The following is a 20,000-nucleotide window of genomic DNA, read 5'->3' as shown; positions in this document are numbered from 1 at the left end:
TGTCCCGGGTTGGAATCGATCTGCTGACATGCGAATGCTAGGCAAACAAGTTACCATTATATTAGCCATGAGGCTAGAAAGACAGCTAAACTTTAATTAAACAAAAGAGTAGGCAGGTTTTAGAAGTGAGTATTCAATAAGTGACCTTATCCATGTAATTAACCAGCTAATGGAAAAATCAACAGCATATGACAAACCACTATATATGGCATTTATAGACAGTGAAAAAGCTTTTGATTATGTCAAAACCTCGGCAGTAACGAAAGCCCTTCAAAAACAAGGAATAGATTAATCTTATGTTAGAACACTTGAAGATATCATATTCACGAAGTACAGCAATCCTGAAATACAAACATACAAATAGTGAGAAAATTTCGACTTACAAGGATTTAGACAAGGAAATCCCATCTCTCTTAAGTTATTCACAACATGCCTAGAAGAAATGTTTCAGAATTTTGATTGAGTAAATTAATATTAATTGGGAATACCTTACAACGTAAGATTTACAGATGACATAGTTGTGTTTAGTGAATCATGGGAGGAATCACAAAAGATGATGGCAGATTTGAAGAGAAAGCAGACATGTATAACAATATGAATATGAGTAAAACTAAAATAATGTCCAATGGAAATGCAGATAGACAACAAATAAGAGTTATGGACAAACCTTTAGACTAGAGATTATTGTAGTAAGTGTTTCCGCAAGACACAATATCGAAATTGAAAGAAGGTTAACCATGGGATGGAGAGTATTTCGTAAACAAAATGAGATTGTGAAAAATTAAATGCAACTTTCTCTAAAAAGAAAAGGATTTAATGAGATGGTCCTACCAGTATTAACTTGACATCAGAAACTTGGAGCCTTACTAAAGTGTCAGGACATAAGTTTGGTAGAACTCAAAGAGCTATTGATGAAATAATGATGTGAATAACAAAAGACAGAAAAAAGCGACATGGATATAAGAGCAAACTAAAGTAGAGGATATTCTAGCAACATGTAAAAAAAAAATGGACAGGGTTTGGGCATATAATGAGAATGGCAGGCAATAGATGGACATTAAGAATAACAGAATAGGTCCCTAGAGATTGCTAAAGAAGCAGGGGAAGGAAGAGAAGACGATGTATTGACGAGCTAAGAAAGTTTGCGGGTGTGGACTGGCATAGAAAGACCATAAACAAACGCAAGTGGAGGGACATGTCTGAGGTCTTTGTTCTGCAGTGGAGTAGTAATGGCTGATGATGGTGATACACACACACACACACACACACACACACACACACACACACACACACACACATATATATATATATATATATATATATATATATATATATATATATATATATATATATATATATATATATATGTGTGTGTGTGTGTGTGTGTGTGTGTGTGTGTGTGTATCTACCTATAGCTACAGAGCAAACACAACTTGACAGTGAGTAGGTTTGTCTTTGATATTAATTGGCTGAAATTGGCCCAATCCTTGGATGTCCATCCTATATGTCATACATTTGATCCATCTTACCCCAGTGTTGCTGTCATTGGTTTTTCCCTGTATTTTTCCATCGTATTGCTCTTGGGCGGAGGCGTTTTCCGTTCTGATTAGTCGTCAGGTCAGGCCTTCTGCGGCATTCGGTCGAGCTTCATGCCATTTGGTATGAATCTCTTTTAAGGACCATAGCGTGTTCACAAACACGTGCTCTCATCTTGACTAGCTGACGATTTAATCTCTTTTCCTGTCAACCACTTTTTGTGGATAAAAACAGAATTGCCTCTGGGGTGGAAGTCCAATACAGTTATTTAATTATGCTGAATATTCAAAATTATGACTGTTCGTAGATGTCTGTTAATAAATATTTCATTTATATGGGAAGAATCAAGTTTCCATTGAAATCACCTGACATTGGTATAACTGGAATATATCCAAAATGCAATATACGGTAGATTTATAAAATACTCGACATTAACTACATGTATTATATTTTCAAATGATTGGCCATAAATACCGCAAAGCTTAAAAGTTTTTTTTTCTGCTTTCTGGACCAGAATCAATTATGTGCCACTGATTTCTTTAACTAATTGTTGGTTATGGCTTGACGACTATGAAAAGCTGAAAGAAAGTAAGAAGGGAGGCAAACGTTCAGCACAGAGACCCTTATCAGAACTCTTTTAGGAGGAGGACACTCCGAAATCAAACCATAGTTCTCTAGTCTCGGGTAGTGCCATAGCCTCTGTCCCATAGTCTTCCACTGTCTTGGGTTAAAGTTCTCTTGCTTAAGGGTACACTCGGGCCCACTATTCTGTCTTATTTCTCTTCCTCTTGTTTTGTGAAAGTTTTTATTGTTTATATAAGAGATATTTATTTTAATGTTAATATTCTTAAAATATTTTATTTTTCCTTGTTTCCTTTCCTCACTGGGCTATTTTCCCTGTTGGAGCTCCTGGGCTTATAGCATTCTGTTTTTCTAACTACGGTTGTAGCTTAGCAATTAATAATAATAATAATAATAATGATAATGATAATAATAATAATGATGATAATAAGTGAGCAGATTGTGTCGCTAAAGCGTCAAATAGGAAGTGTAGTTAATTTACTGTAGGTTAGATTTATTTTTTAATATGGAGGCTATTGCATCTCTGCAGAGTTACATCAGATGGAGTGTGGTAATCCTCTCATGGTTACAGCTTTTTTCGTAAGAGTGATGAAAGGTTCAGAAGAATGGTGTTCAGTGTATCAACTTTCAAAGGTAAAATGGTAATAGCAGATGTTTGTAGTGGATTCCAACTGAGCCGTTTTAGTCTCTTGGTTAAATTCTTTTTAATGGATAGAATTCCATTTTTTCGTATTAGACTGCAGATATGAGGAAGGAAATAATCTGTGTGTGTGTAAAATCAGACAATGGCTAGGTTAAGTAAAATTTGGAAATAAAATCACCTGAAATTACATATAAAAATCAGACTATATATCAGTTTAGTGAGATCGGTGTTTCTATATGAACATGAGTCATAGTATGATAATGAGACTACAAAAGATTTAGTAGATTTGAGAACAGCCCTCAGAAGGATATTGGGAGTTAAGTGGCAGGACAGGATTAGAATTGAAACTATAAGAGAGATTACTCGAGTGCCTTATATGGACGAGATCATGATGAGGGGTAGATGGAGATGGTTTAGGCATGCTCTTCGCACTCCCCAAGAGAGATTAGTTTACCAGACTTTTAATTGGGCTCCACAAGGCACTAGAAGAGTTGGAAGACCCAGTCCTACATGGCTGAGGTCTATGCAGCGTGAAGTTAGAGATGATGAATGGAGAAGTATTGAACTGAAAGCTCAAGACAGAGACGACTGGCGAAATCTAACCGAGGCCCTTTGCGTCAATATGCGTTGGTGAAAATGATGATGATGATGATGTTGTGTGTAGATTATTTGAATGATATTAATAAAAGTTGTCAAGGTATTCTGTTCCTAACCTAAATATTACGTCACAAGGAACGAGGCTCATCTGCCATATCCTTTTCAAACGGAATTGGAAGGAATATGAAAGCGTAAACGAATCAACAGAGCTTCCCCTCGTAGTATCACATTCTCTTTCAATTTTCTAACTAGAAGTCTGCCTTTACAATCTCGTGTTGCTTATCTCTTAGACTTTTTATATAATGTAATTGTGTAGTGAATGCTACGCACTTAAGCCAGTGAATAGTAATCTTGAACGAGTTTGATATGTTATCTTTGTACTATCTATTTTAATAGTTTGTGCTTTATCTTCCATACTAGAGACTTATTTGACTTTTTTTTGTGTGCGTGGATATCATTATGATTCATTCTATTACTTTTCAAGTGATTGTGTGACGGAAAGTAAGAAACAGTCAATAGATTCATTGTAAATTAGTTGGTAATAAAGCGATTGATTGATTTGACGTTTTCTATCATCCTGACTTAGGTGGTCATTGACGCCGTGGTAATAAAGCGATGCTGGTTAATTTTATATCTTTTAATGAGTCATCGAAGATAAATTTGTTTCATAATAGTGGAGTTCCATTGCCATATTATTATTATTATTATTATTATTATTACAGGTTAAGCTATAACCCTTGTTGGAAAAGCAAAATGCTATAAGCCCAAGGGCTCCAACAGGGCAAAAATAGCCCAGTGAGGAAATGAAACAAGGAAATAGATAAACAAGAATAGTGATAAACAATCAAAATAAAATATGTTAAGAACAGTAACAAGAATAAGTTAGATATTTCATATATAAATTAGATTTATTAAAAACTTAAAGATTTAAGAGAAATAGAATAAAACAGCGTGATCGAGTGTACCCTCAAGCAAGAGAACTCTAACCCAAGAGACAGTGGAAGGCCATGGTACAGATGCTATAACACTACCCAAGACTAGAGAACAATGGTTTGATTTTGGAGTGTTCTTCTCCTAGAAGACCTTCATACCATAGCTAAAGAGTATCGTCTACCCTTACCAAGAGGAAAGTGGGCCCCGAACAATTACCGTGCAGTGGTTAACCCCTTGAGAAAAGAAGTGTTTGGTGATCTCACTTTTGTCAGGTGTTTGAGGACAGAGAAAAATTTGGAAAGAATAGGCCAAGCTATTCGGTGTACGTGTAGGTAAAGACAAAATGAACCATAACCAGATAGAGGGGTCCATTGTAGTACTGTCTGACCTGTCGAAGACCCCAATAACTCAGTTGGTAGTATCTCAACGGGTGGCTGGTGCCCTGGCCAACCTACTGTCTATTAAAGTTTTAATAGTGAGTGTATGCACGACCTTTTGATGATTTATTACTTATGTATATATTTTTATAGAGTATGTTACATACATATACTGTACAAAAATACGAGTTGTTTGAGAGATGCACTTGATATTAATTTAAATCAGCAAAATTTCCTATTACAATTACTAACTGAAGTAGTTCATAATACCATTATGAGAGAGAGAGAGAGAGAGAGAGAGAGAGAGAGAGAGAGAGAGAGAGAGAGAGAGAGAGAGAGAGAAGGGCATATATGAAATGTTCCTGAAAGGAAACATAGGTTTTAAGGTTTCTCTTTTATCTGCTCAAAATAAGCCAGGTCCTACACGAAAATGGGCTAACAAACTTATGCCTAAATTGATGACAAACCCAGTTTCTTGAAATTTGACACGTGAGATTACTCGTAGAATAAAGTTGATCCCTAACAAAAATCAGAGCATGACTGTAAGTAGGTCAAGGACAGTGTCTCTTCAACATCCAGATCTTTGCATTGACGATGTCTTTAACTCTATACAACACATTTGACACTATAGTCGTCATGCTTAATTGCAAAATTACCTTTTAGAAATATGTCTGTTTTTTTTCTTCAAATGCACGAGAAATTGAGATAGCCTTTTAAGATTTTTGGCGATCAATCTATCCTAAGGAAATGTTTTGACTCTTTCACTTTAACATGTTTCGTGCATTGTTCTCCTGTGTGGTCATCAGCTGTGGACTCTCATCGTAATATGTTGGGCAAAAACTTGCAGCCTGTTAAATGCCTTAATCCTGATCTGGATATTAATCTTTAGCACCGTCATTCAGATAGCTCTCTGTGCATGCGGCATATGATTTTTCATAACTAACCATCCTTTGCATTTAGATCTTCCCAGACTACCATCCTGCACGTAGTACGACAAAACATATGCTGTTAATTCTAACGGTATTGCCGTTTCCTTCACATTCCTCAATATTACAGTGTTCTAGAAGTTTTATTCCAGTTGTGACCAGATTGTGGAATGATCTTCATAATCTGGCGGTTGACTCGGTGTAACTTAAGAAGTTCAGACTGCTGTAAATGTTATGTTGAACAGTTTAACACAAGTCTATCGCCATAATTTTTATATGACTAATCTATTTTAACGTTGTAACAGATCTTGAAATATTTTAATTTTATGATACTTCTCTTATGTAGTCCATTCGTTATTTCCCCTTTTCCTTTCCTCACTGGGCTGCTTGTCCTGTTGGATCCCTGAGGCTTGTATTATCCCGCGGTTTTAAATAGTTTTGTAGCTTGTCTAGTGATAATACTAATACTGAAAGCAAAGGCCTCTGGGAATGTGTCATTGAACATTTTTATTTTACTTTCAGGCTCCATCCAAATGTAACTATCAGTCACTGAAAATCAGATGTAATCACATTTTTGGATTTCATTATGAGATTTTTATCCTCTTAAATTTTGCACAATAAAGTTTGCTTAAGGCAACGTTTTATTAAGAGTGGAAACGGTTTTTGCATAACCCTTTTATCAAAATTTTAGCTATATTTGTAAAGATAATTTAGTGTGTTTTAATCATTAACTAAGAAATTACATTCTCTCTCTCTCTCTCTCTCTTTCTCTCTCTCTCTCTCTCTCTCTCTCTCTCTCTCTCTCTCTCTCTCTCTCTCTCTCTCTCTCTCATTTATATGTTTTCATCTCTTAGTCTGTTGAAGTAGGTAGTAGGTTGGCCAGGGCACCAGCCTCCCACTTAGATAATACCGATAGAGAATAAAGTTATTGGGTCCTTTGACTGGCCAGACAGTTCTACATTGGATCCCTCTCTCATTTGGGTTTGCATACACATACACGGAATAATCTGGCCTATTCATTCCATATTCTCTTCTGTCCTCATGCACCTGACAAAACTGAGTTTACCAAAAACAATTCTTCTTCGCTCAAGGGGATAACTACTGCATTGTAATTATTCAGTGGCTACTTTTCTCTTGGTAAAGGTAGAAGAGATTCTTTAACTATGAGTAAGCAGCTCTTCTAGGAGAAGGACACTCCAAAATCAAACTATTTTTCTCTAATCTTGGGTAGTCCCTGTCTTGGGGTAGAGTTCTCTTGCTTGAGGGTACACTCGGGCACACTATGCTATCTTATTTATCTTCTTGTTTTTTATTTATTTTTTTTATAGTTTATATATGAAATACCTAATCTAATGTCGGTACTGTTCTTAAAATATTTTATTTTGATTGCTTATCACTTCTTTTAGTTTATTTATTTCCTTGTTTCGTTTTCTGGGGTATTTTTTCCCTATTGGAGCCCTTGGGCTTATAGCGTCTTGCTTTTCCAATGAGAGTTATAGCTGAGCTTGTAATAATAATACTAAAAATAATAATTTGGAAATTTGTTCAACATGTATTTACTTTTATATGTGAGAGAGAGAGAGAGAGAGAGAGAGAGAGAGAGAGAGAGAGAGAGAGAGAGAGAGAGAGAGAGAGAGAGAGAGAGAGAGAGAGAGAGATGATGCCCTCTTGTATGAATAATGCCGTATTCTATATTGTGTCATACAGGTAAAGTTCTGTTTTATTTGTGTACGCTGAGTCACTTACATATTTATATTTTTATGGTTACATTTAGTTTGACGAACCGTCGCCTTTGTTCATTTGGATGCTATAATTGATTAATGCTGTTTGTCGATGGCTGAACATATTTTGATCTCGAGGGTGCACGATGCATTCATGTGTCTGTGATCTACAGTTTTGTCGTGAATAGTGCTTTCATAGTCTCTCAAAGCATGGCTTCTTGGTCGTACCTCTCTCTCTCTCTCTCTCTCTCTCTCTCTCTCTCTCTCTCTCTCTCTCTCTCTCTCTCTCTCTCTCTCTTTTCAAATTTTTTGGAATAAATTAAAATGGTTTATTCCTCTGCTGAAGTTTGTGAGTACATAAGAGCCCCCCCCCCTCCCCCGCCCCCTTTCAGAACCTTCCTTTGTCCACACGAAATCCATCGGTGAAGGTCTTGAGCTGAGTAAATGGATCTCCTTTCATCATGAGGATGCCCCGTGTGTGGTTTGTCTCTGACTATTTTCCCGCAACTGTTACCATTCGTCTTACCATCCTGAAGCACTTTAGTCCCGACGCGAATCAGAATTTAAAATGAAAGTAGAGAGAGAGAGAGAGAGAGAGAGAGAGAGAGAGAGAGAGAGAGAGAGAGAGAGAGAGAGAGAGAGAGAGAATGTGGGGCCGAGGGGAATAGGGATTAAAGAAAGGGGAGAGAAAAGAATAGTGAGCAAAAGGATGATAAGGATGAGGCAGAAGGGAAGGAATGGCAGATTACCTGCGTATCCCGCCGTCACTGCTTCCTCCCCCCCCCCCCCCCCCCCCCTCTCCAGCCTTTCCTACTCTCCTATTGCATGCCCCCTTCCCTTCCCTTCCCCTTCTGCTCAAACTCCAATAAGTGACTAAACCCACCCCCCATGTCCCCTCTTCTTCCCCCCTCCCCATGTTTCCCTCACGTTCCATGACGTCAGTACCGCCCACAGGTGGCTGAGTTCGCTTTGCCTGTACGACTTCCCTCCTACTCGACACTTTTTATACTCTCTCTCTCTCTCTCTCTCTCTCTCTCTCTCTCTCTCTCTCTCTCTCTCTCTCTCTCTCTCTCTCTCTCTCTCTCTCTCAGTTAATTCACATGACTTTTATCATCGCATGCGTGTGCGATAAATTAAAAAGGGGAGGTTTCGTATCAGTGAATGAAATACTTTTATAGCGATATTTTTCTGGGTCGTGCATATGACCTGAGAATGTAGGTGTTGTAATATTGTGTTTGGCATTTATTAACATGATACCCTCAAGTTGCATTATCTTTAAATTGCAAAGTGTGGGCGTAACTGTGTCAACCTCATTACAAAAAGATAAAAAAAAAAGATTTTATGAATGGTTGTGTTCATAAATGGCAACGGTTACATTCAGTACTGTGCGGAAGAACTGACTCACAGTAATGTCATCTTTCATCTCAAATCTGGCGTGTTTCCGTATAAGAGAATATTGCAAAGGTTATTCATTCATTCATGAGAGTTAGAATAAACTGAAAAGTTTGTAACAAAGTTGGTCATCTATAGAAATTAATTTTGGACTCGGTCCGGTTGTTCATTGGACTTCCATTAAGTTTAAGACTACCTAAAAGGAAAAGAGATATCAGAACTTACCTTCTGTAATACTTCCTTTCATCGGGTGTTTTACGCCTTTTTTATCAGATTTTCTCTGATACTGTTCATAGAGAGAGAGAGAGAGAGAGAGAGAGAGAGAGAGAGAGAGAGAGAGAGAGAGAGAGAGAGAGAAGGGTGTATTTAGGGGTTGGACCGGGAGTCGTGGCTCGCCTTGTGACGTCATTTTAAATTCGCATCCTGTAAGGTGGAAATGACACTGGTGTCATGCAAAATTCAATGAAGTGGAAATGGTTTGAGAAACGTGACCTCTTTCATTTTCATTACGACACTTTTGCAATTTTTCTCCAAATCGGTTTTATTGAGGAGATCGTACACTATTGAACCCTATCATATAAGTAACAGTAAATACAATCGCTCTAGTGCCATGGCCTCTGTGCCATGGTCTTCCACTGTCTTGGGTTAGAGTTCACTTGCTTGAGGGTACACTCAGGCACACTATTCTATCTAATTTCTCTTCCTCTTGTTTTGTTAAAGTTTTTATAGTCTATATAGGAAATATTTATTTTGATGTTGTTTCTGTTCTTAAAATATTTTATTTTTCCTTGTTTCCTTTCCTCACTGGGGTAATTTCCCTGTTAGGGCCCCTGGACTTATAGCATCCTGCTTATCCAACTAGGGTTGTAGCCTAGCAATTAATAATAATAATAATAATAATAATAATAATAATAATAATAATAATAATAATAATGAAAGAGAAATATCATCTGAACAAAGAATATGATTTTCTTATTAGTATCATTAACATCAAGTTATTTGTGGATCAAATAAACCAATTGTCCATGAGAACCCTACGCATAGGTTAAAAGTCCAGTTGGCGTTAGCATAATAAGATGCTTAAATTGAACCTCTGCCCTTCAATGTTGTACATAAAAAATGTTGATGTCACGGTGCCATTTGCACTGCAGGTCCGTATTGGGAACATTTCATTCTTATTGACAATACCGGTATTTTGATAAAGGGTGATGCAAAAGTTTTATTTACATCTTCCTATCCTAGTGTATGAATATACTCCAATAGCTGTGTTAACAGTGAATATACGTAGGCTCACTTGTTTATTATATTTCTATACACTTAATGTTTCACGAACATTTCTTATAGTAAAATGGTACCATAGATTGGATCTGCTTCTACTATTCACAGATGCTGTGAAAACCAAAAATGAAATTTTCGATGGTGAATCGAATAGGTATTCGAATGAGAGCGTTTTAATCATCTTGTTTTCAAGGGGGTGGTGAGTTATACTGTCACCTATTGTACTTGAAAACTTATTTGGGGGTCCTTTGCAGGGCCCCCCTTGACCAGTAAGTGCACTCACCTTTTAGCCTTTTAACTGTTTTTCATACAGCAACTGGGTGGGGAGTCCGATCCGTAGTTGCACTTGGGCACTGATTGGCCTCTCATGGTCCAGTGTTGGGTCATATTGCCCAAAATTATCATCCCAACCACAATAAGACGCATAGCTACACTTTATACCGAAGACTACAAAATAAATGTCAAGAATGTCATAGTAAGGTTAAACTGAAGTTTAATTTTCTTTTTGCTTTTTCTGAAATGTCAAGTTTAGTTTGTCACGTAAACTCAGATTAATTGTGTTTAACCCCACCAATGGTGCTCTCATACTTTCATAAATAGGATTAGAATCTCAATATTATCATTAAATACAAACTCATTCAACCTAATGGCAAAATAAAGCGGTTTAGGTTTCCAGGGTTCAGTTATGATATTCTTGACTACCTTGAATGAAATCCATTACATGTAGTTTGCTTTATGGTGATGTCCAAATTGCATGATGAAGCTAAGCGGGGGAAATAATAGCATCCATTGCATAAAAACACCAATATATATTACTGAAACAGCAAGAATAAAAATAGTAGAAACATATAAAAGTAATTGTTTGTAAAGATAGAAGGTGTATTACGAGTCAGAAATAATTTATTGGTCAATAAATAATGGAATAATGATGTGCACCATATAGACCTGACTACAAATAACAGACCGAAATAAATATAATTCCTGAGGTTGACAATTTACGTAGCCAAGATAGTGATCGTGCCTGTTTTTAGGCTTTATATAGAACATTCGTTCCTTTTTAGCCTCATTTGTGGTTTTACATTAATTATCGTACTATAAATTGTGCATTGATGTACTTAGCACTTGGGTGACTATTATTGATGATACATAGAACCAAGGTCCTTATTAAAATATATGATGTGGCTCAAATACTTTTTTATGCAATATACGGCACGGAGACCATTTCCGTAATTCAGGGGAACACATAAAAGTATTACCTGTAGCGCATAGCATACAAATATTACGATGGTTGAATAATATTTCTAGGTACCATAAACTTGCTGCACTGGCAAACTGCCACTGAAAGATACTTAATAAAATTGTCACTCGCAGCCTAATGTTGAAAGGAACCATGAGACCTAAAAAGTTAACGCCTGATGTATAAATTTCGCGGGCGAGGTCATTCAGTGACAATTCTGAAATACTTTGCATGTAAGGGATGAAATTCCCGTTATTGACAAGTCAAGAGCGTCACTCCTACATCATTTGCCTAAATGCAGTTGGCAATAAATAAATATATATGTATATATATATATATATATATATATATATATATATATATATATATATATATATATATATACATATAATATATATATATATATATATATATATATATATATATATGTGTGTGTGTGTGTGTGTATTCTACACATTGCTGTATCACATGTCTTAAAATGAGAATTCGATCTTTACCACTTACTTATCTCTCGGCTTTTTATTTATCTTTGTCTCTAGTCTCTTTAGAATGAGCCTACTAGGCTATATATTTTCATGACAAGTGACATAAGTGTGATACCTATGTAACTATTGCAATCAGTCAGGTTTTTTTTTTTTTTTTTTTTTTTTGCCATTTTCACCAACACTCCTACCTCCCATTCATCAGGTTTTGCCTCTTCATGCCATATTTTACAAAATAATGTATTTTGCATTATTTTTAAGGGTCCGAGGACTAAAGGAGTGGTAGAATAACAGTGACCTTTATTTGAAATAACCATTGATGTTACTTCCTACCATTAATGTTTGCATATCTTTGGCTACCTTACACCTGTCATTGTTTTCATTTCCGTTGAAATAAATTAGCTATCTTGCATTCACTTCCAAAATAAGCTGGTCTCATTGACATTGAAGATCAGATATTGAGGAAGTTGTGTCTCATCTATGATATTCTTCAGCATTACTGGAAATTCTCCTTGAATTTTAATATTGTGCAAGCTAAAACATGTCAATGAAGTTTTCTTTGGATCAAGATATTTATTACCTAACTTCCTAAACAGAGACTTGACCTACTCTTGGATTAGCATTTGACTTATAAGAATTCGTTCATGTGACTACCTTTCTGTCTAAAAGAATGAGAAGCATTCCATTTCATCGTAAATTATGCTTCTCTTCACATTGGTAGTACAAGTTTTAGGCGGCGGAGCCTTTTCGTTAATATATTAAACAAAGTGATCTTTGCCATGAATAATGTTGGATACTGTTGTCCAAGCCAGGCCAAAGGAGTGTGCAATGTTTATCATTATTTCAACCTTTTCATATCTCTGTCACATTCCATTTATCTTGAATCGTTCTTCTTCTTTTTCTTCTTTGTCTGGATCTTTTCCCACACCTTTATGTGGGGTCGATGTTTCTGACCTGCGTTCTCCATCTACCTCTATCTTGCATCGTTATAAGATGATATTTTTTCTAGGGGCCCACGGCTAAAATCTACAAAGATTGCCAAGATACAAGAGGATAACTTCAACATAAGTAAAACTCAAGAGAACACTTGTAAACAACTAATCCTCCTAGGTGTAAGCAGTCTTCTATCCGAAACAAGCAGGAACCTATTCGAGACTTGTCACTGGGAATTTTTTATCCTACTAAAATCCTTGTTGAGTTAATAGACGATATATTTTAGCTTATTTTTTTTATATCTTTTTACTCATAGATTAAGCATATCATGTTTATAACAACCAATCTCAAAATAATTTTACGATTTAACCAAGTAACAAAGCCAGCATCGCTTAACTGGGGATAAAGTACATAACCTAACATGTGCTGTATGCTTGGAAAAGCATCGTAACAAAGTTATGAGATGTAGCGTATGTTTTCCGATACTATATACGTATTTATGATATTTACTGTGTACAGTATATACATTATGTATACTACTACTATTCTCATATTAAATGTATGTATTTACTAATTTTATTGATAAAATTTTGTGTAGATTTTCTACCATTTTCATCATTATTGTTCAATGGAGAGAACATTTATAAACAAAGAAAAATATGAAAATAATGAAAACAATATGCCATAGATTTTTGTATCTTACTTTGTGGCTTAGTTATCGCAGGGCACCATGTAATGTAATACCCACCATGCCAAGATATTACTCCATATATATATATATATATATATATATATATATATATATATATATATATATATATATATATATATATATATATGTATATGTGTGTGTATGCATATATATATATATATATATATGTTAGTTTCCTAATTTCCAAATATTTTTGTATAAAATTTTCTCCGCCATAACCTTTGCATGAAAGTGTAATTCCAAAATCCGATGTAGTCCTGAAGAAGGGTCACAAAGTGATCCGAAACTTGTGTCGACACCAGATAATAAATGGAGAAAGAAGCTCAGAGGATGCTTCACGTAGAAGAGATTTATGGAGCCAAGAGACCTCAAGATGTTGTGGAGAGTGATGCGGTTCCAGATGAACTGGATTCGGGGACTAACGTAGTCTTCAAATATGGAACTTCTGAGGGAGTAAACTTCACGTCCTAAGCTTGAGCTGCACCAGAGAAAGAAGAAAAAACGGCATGGATCGGAGTGGAAAAACTGTTTCATTGCAAAGAAAAGGCAGAAGCATCGAGATGACAATTGGTCCTAAGGAAAGGCGCTGCTCCAAACAGAATTGAGTCCGAGATCAATGCAGATCGCATACTAAATTTCTGAGGGAGTGTGTAAACTTCACAATTTGGTCTGCTTTGAACAAGAGGAACTGACTTCGGTCTGACTGCAAAGGATGGAATCAGGAACTTCGTGAAATTCTGTGAAGCATTTTGGAAAATCATTTATACATTTAGAAATTATCATAAATTTTCATATTTGTATTTTAAAGAATCTAAAGTTTTTATTTATCAATTTTGTTGAATAGTTTCCGAATTTCTTAATAGTTTTGTATGAAATTTTCACCACCATAACCTTTGTATTAAAGTGTAATTCCAAAAGTCAATATAGTCTTGAAGAAGGGTCACGAAGTGAACCGAAACATGTGTCCACACCAAATAATAAATGGAGAAAAGTAAATGTATTTCTGCTGTTATCCTGAAAACTGCAGCACAGTCTGTCCGGAGAGAAACTATCTTCGACTTTTGTACACCACTAAGACATTGTTTATTCATTATATGTACCAGATATATATATATATATATATATATATATATATATACATACAGTATGTATAATCTCTGTTCTAGATTCTTTTCTGAAGTGTCACATCTAATGTACATTTATTTTTTGAAATGCAATTTCTTCCAGGATATTTTATTTATAAAACATAGGATACGTGTTTCCCATTAATCAAGTATCATATAAAACAAAAACTTATTTCCATTTATCTCAGAACAATTATGAATTGTAAGTTTCTATTTTCACATTTTCTTTGCTTTGCAGATTGTGAACAGCTAGTGAGAAAAATGCTGGTCCTTGACCCAACCAAAAGGTACACAGTTGAGCACATCAAACGACATAGGTGGATGCAGGCCGAGGAACCTCCAAGAGTAGCCTTCGATCCGCCAACTGTCAGAGCAGAACGAACTACGGATCCCAATGACCAGGTTCTCAGGGTCATGCAAGAATTAGGCATAGATGTAACAAGGACTAGAGAGGTAAAATATTGTAATTTTTTCATGGCTTTATTTGATGTTAGTTAACCTTATATTCATATTGTTTTGTTACAAGACAAATAAATAATATTTTTACTTTTCAGATGTGAACAAGTACTATTAGTTGCTAGAAGTTTATGATAAAGTATATTGTTTTGTCATTCTTAACATTCATGTAGAATTTCAGGGTCATTTTCCAATCCTATCTGAAGCTGGTTGAGCAGGACCTAGTGGTACTTTCCAAATTTTGAATAACTTAAAAGAGCAAACCTAAAAGAAATAAACTCGCAAAACAATAAACCCCCGAAATAACAAAGGTTATTCACTAAATTAGAGTAAGAAGAAAAGGGTATTTTGATACTTTTATATATGTGCATAACGGTCTTCTGTAAATGATTGTAAATCAAAGTAAGGAGAGTTGATCTCAAGATATGGATAACCTGTTGTCAAAACAAGATGCTCTAATTTACTGGAAAATTATCAATGTATGGGTAACAGTGCTTAAATCTTGAATTTTTTTTTTTTTTTTTTTTTTTTTTTTTTTTTTGAAAGGTGGTAACTAACCTTGTTTATAAAGCCATTCACAAAGAAGTATTTTCTAATCGTGTTGGGACAGTGCCACAAATTCCCAATTTTAAACATTCCTTTAGTGGGGTGAAAAGTCTCAGTTAGCAAACCTTTTTGTAATTCCCCTAAGCTCTGCTTGTTAGTTAATACACACACACACACGCACACACATACACACACAAACATGCACGTAAACACACACACACCCATATATATATATATATATATATATATATATATATACAAATAAGCCATATAAATTTTTGATACATTAATGTCTGGATTCTCTTAACGACCTCGGGATCAAAGCCCCAGGCGAAATCACACAAAGACAAGAGCTTGTGACCGGCCGGGAATCGAACCCTGGTCGGCAAGCTTGTATAGACAGTGACCAGGGTTCGATTCCCGGCCGGTCACAAGCTCTTGTCTTTGTGTGATTTTGCCTGCGGCTCTGATCCCGAGGTCGTTGAGAGAATCCAGACATTAATGTATCAAAAATTTATATGGCTTATTTGAATATGAAAAACACGTTTAAATGTGCAAAATTTATCGTATATATATATATAGAGAGAGAGAGATTGCAAAAGAAACAAGGGAAGTAAGAGATGATGGATTGACAAACTATGGAAGTTTGCTGGTGTGGACTGGCGCAGAAAGACCATAAACAAAAGCAAGTTGAAGGACTTGTATCAAACCTTTGTTCTGCAGTGACCTAGCAATGGCTGAGGATGATATATGTATGTGTGTATATATATATATATATATATATATATATATATATATATACACATACAGTTTATTGCACGTAAAACTTGTGCCATTTTATTTATTTTCATTGAATTGGCATGCAGTAAGAAGTCAGTTAGGTACTCTTGATAGTAATATTAAGTAATTGAGAGTCTCTCTCTCTCTCTCTCTCTCTCTCTCTCTCTCTCTCTCAAGATTGAGCAATAAACAATCTATGGAGCTTCAATCCACATTTCACTTATTTTGAAGTCATCTACTCTGCTTTCCTGTTAAATGTTATGACCTTCGTGCGTTAGATTGCCTGATTGTTTTGGCCAGACAGGCGAGTTGTCGTAAAGTCAATACCCTCTAGTTACGACCAGAAGCTTACTGTTTATCTACATGTGTTGTTTATAGGAATTCATCATATAGGTAGTTATTTAGCTTATATACAGTATATACTCTACATGTTTATAATCTGGTAATATCACAAATTTAATTAATGTCTATTTTCATTATAGACCTATTGACCTATTCCATTGCAGGAAATGTTGTAGATACAACAAAAAACCCAAAAGTATTGATGAGACACATATTAAATATTCTTAATTCATTAGCATTATCAAGACTATAGGTTTAAACTGATAAAAAAATACTGAAAGTTTATTTAAAAGATCCCTTCAAACATGACCTCCATATTTTATTGTATTGTAACATGTTGAGATGAATTACCTTAAGTTTGAGATGGGTTCGTCATATTTTAGTGAGGAGAGAGAGTGTGCATGTGTGTGTACTGTAGTTTTCCCTTGTGAAAAATTTGTTTACAGAAACAAGAGATAAGAAAGGATAAGGGATAATAACTAGGTTAGCCCACTGATAGATGAAAAGTTAGTCAAAATAGTTTTATTTCATTTATAGAATTTCTACTACTGTATGTGTCTCATTTAGAGATGATGGATAAAGGCTATTTTAGTGTACAGTATGTAATGGACAAGAAAATTAAAGTTTTATCTTTTGCTGACAAGTGATAAGTTATTTTTTATTTGGTTGCTTCTATAATGAGCTTATATATGCTTATGCTCTTTGTCATTTTCCCTAAATACAGTAATACACTATGGCAACAATTCACAGAGGATTAACTTTCTTTTATGTAATATTAGTGTTTTATACATTATTTAAAATACAGCACTGTATATACTGTACTGTGTAAATAAGGTTTATAAGTTATATGTTTAGGATATCCCTAACTTTCATTTCAAATAGTGAGTGAAATTTTCTTTAGCTTCTCAGTTACTTGTAAATGTTGATTACTCTTCTGTAAGATCCTACAGTACTAAGGATGTAATTGTATTCTTTGAGATTTTCATGTGTAATTTTTCTTGATGATTTGAGTTCTTTTTTTTCCCCACGTATCATCCGCTTTCATTTTGTTTATTCTTTTTTTGATATTTCATCATTGATGATTTTTGATAGATTTGTAAGAAAAGAATAGTCTCTAAAGGTATCTTGAGGACTCATGGTATGATAAATTTGGTAATGATAATTATTTTCAAATAGTTTATTTTGTCAATTGGATCAGTCTTAGTAACTTTTATTTTCTTCATATTGTAACTGCATTCCTATTCATAACTTTGGACAGACTTTGAATAGTGCTTATGGATCTTTGTGTATTGGTGACAAGAGGTACCTGAAATTTTAGCTGCAATTATTGTCAGAGAACTAAAGGAGGTCTTTTGTATTTCAGAGTCTGCTGAGTGAAGCCTATGATAATTACACAGCCATCTACTTATTGTTGCTAGAGAGACTGAAGCAGCATCGATCTTCATTGCAATCCGATAAACAAGCTGGATTTGAGCAGCAGAGACGAAGACCATCAAGTGTGGCAGAGGCCGCTATGCGAAAAATGTGTGCTGTGATGCCTTCAGGGAAGGGTTCTCCTACATCAGCTCACATTCACTCATCTCAGCTCTCAGGTTTTTCAGGTAGCACACTTGGAGGAATTATTTCTTCATCCCATCCAGAGACAATGTCAGCTGGTGGCCTTAATCCTTTGATAAGTCAAGAAACATTCATGGCAAGACCACCTGGTCATACAGGAAGGATGTTGCCAGCAATACCTGTTGAGCAGACTAACTTACCTATAAGTTGTATATCCAATTTCCCTTCTACTTTAACACAAGGGAACTATGCCAGCTCTATATCTGAAGCAGAAACAATTACAACTAATATAATACCCCATGTGTCGCCTCCCTTTAGAGAACAAAGCCAGGACCTTACTGTAGAATATACTCAAACTCATCAAGGCATTATTCCCACAGGTGGAACAATACAAACAGCACTTGTTGGTAAAAGTTATCGTGACAATGAAAGTGGTGCCTCTACATCTATTGATGAAGGTGTTGAAGCAGATATGTGTGATTCAGAATGTAGCTCTCTCATGGGAATGACTCGAAGTGGTCACTGCACACTGCAGAGCATCAAAAGTGCCTCACAGCAATCTTCTGAAACTTCACAATGTACAGATTCTCCTTTAGGTAGTGTCACTAGCACGGAGTCAACGTTTGAAAGCTTTGAGTCACAACTTGAGCCAGATTTAGGGGCTTCTTTATCATCTTGTTCACATGTGTCTCTTTCCTCAAGACCTCTACTACCACCGGGAATTCCTTCACACATTTTACAGCCTCAAGCACAGCTTGAAACTACACCGGATACCCCAGAAAGGTCACACACTAGATCACCAGTCAACTTCCGAGAAGGTCGTCGGGCTTCTGATGGACTGGTGACCCAAGGTGTTATTGCATTCCGCCAAAGATTGATAGAAACTGAAAAAGCTCGGGGTCTGACTGAGTTGCACAGTGTTCAACAAGAACACCAAGCACTTACCTCACTTTATCAGGCAGCTGCAGTCACTGGAAGTGAAGATACTGCTGTAAGATATCAAAGTCTTCAACAGCAACAACAACAATATAGCCGCCAGTGGAGACATTCTTATGCGGGATCAGATGAAATGAGCAGAGCTCCTCTAGTTAGGCAGAGAATTTCTTTGCCTGATACACTTAGTTCCACTACCCAAAAACTTCTTGCCAAAGAAACTGCCAAAGACACAGAATACTCTATAACAAAACCATTACAACAACAGCTTTTTCAGCATAGACTTCAGCAAAAACGTCAGATATTACAGAAACAGGCAGCGTATCCTAGACAGTCTTACCCTGGAGGTTGTGAACTCTCTAGAAGGCAGATGGTCCGTCAAGCATCTTATAAGTTAGCCCAGCAACAACCTGTGTTACCTCCACTTCCAGTTGAGCTTAGTGCTGCCCATTTATTAGCTGGATTAAACCAAGCTGATCTTGCCTGTCCAACTATTGCTGAACATGTTGCTGACCAAGAGGAAGAGGATTTGGAAGTTAATCCAGCATGGAGAAATTTGTCTTCTTGGGGTCCAGATGCTACGGCAGCAACATGGCACATGCTTCCATCCTCACTGGCAGCTTGTCAAATTACTGAAGCTCAGCAGCAGCAGCCCCAGCCTCAAGTATCTCTTGCAGATACTCGAACTTGGAGTGGTCTTCAAGCCTGGCATGGCGGATGGCATCAGGTAAGACTTCATTCTTTTATTTATGTGTGATCCTGGAGTGCCTTTGATTTTATTATTATTCTTAAATGCTTTACAGAATTCAGAAAAGTGTACTGTTCTGTCGTTAATATTGCTTTGTCCATAGCATGAAAGTAGACAACATATTGCAGACAATTCAGGGTACCTAAAAGGAAATTTCATAATGTT

The 20,000-nt window shown here is 36.0% G+C and overlaps 1 protein-coding gene across 1 annotated transcript in view; it reads left to right on the top strand.

The window, feature by feature from the left end:
• The window catches only part of LOC137619496 (serine/threonine-protein kinase SIK2-like), a 134,046-nt gene that overhangs the window by 111,769 nt on the left and 2,277 nt on the right, over positions 1-20,000 (top strand). Inside the window, 2 exon segments of the mRNA XM_068349575.1 lie at positions 14,712-14,926; positions 17,961-19,814. Coding sequence (XP_068205676.1) covers positions 14,712-14,926; positions 17,961-19,814 — 2,069 coding nt within the window.

The sequence above is a fragment of the Palaemon carinicauda genome, chromosome 26 (genome assembly GCF_036898095.1).
Source record: "Palaemon carinicauda isolate YSFRI2023 chromosome 26, ASM3689809v2, whole genome shotgun sequence".
Taxonomy (NCBI): domain Eukaryota; kingdom Metazoa; phylum Arthropoda; class Malacostraca; order Decapoda; family Palaemonidae; genus Palaemon; species Palaemon carinicauda.
The sequence above is the reverse complement of the archived record's forward strand: the minus strand, read 5'-3'. Positions and strand labels throughout refer to the sequence as shown.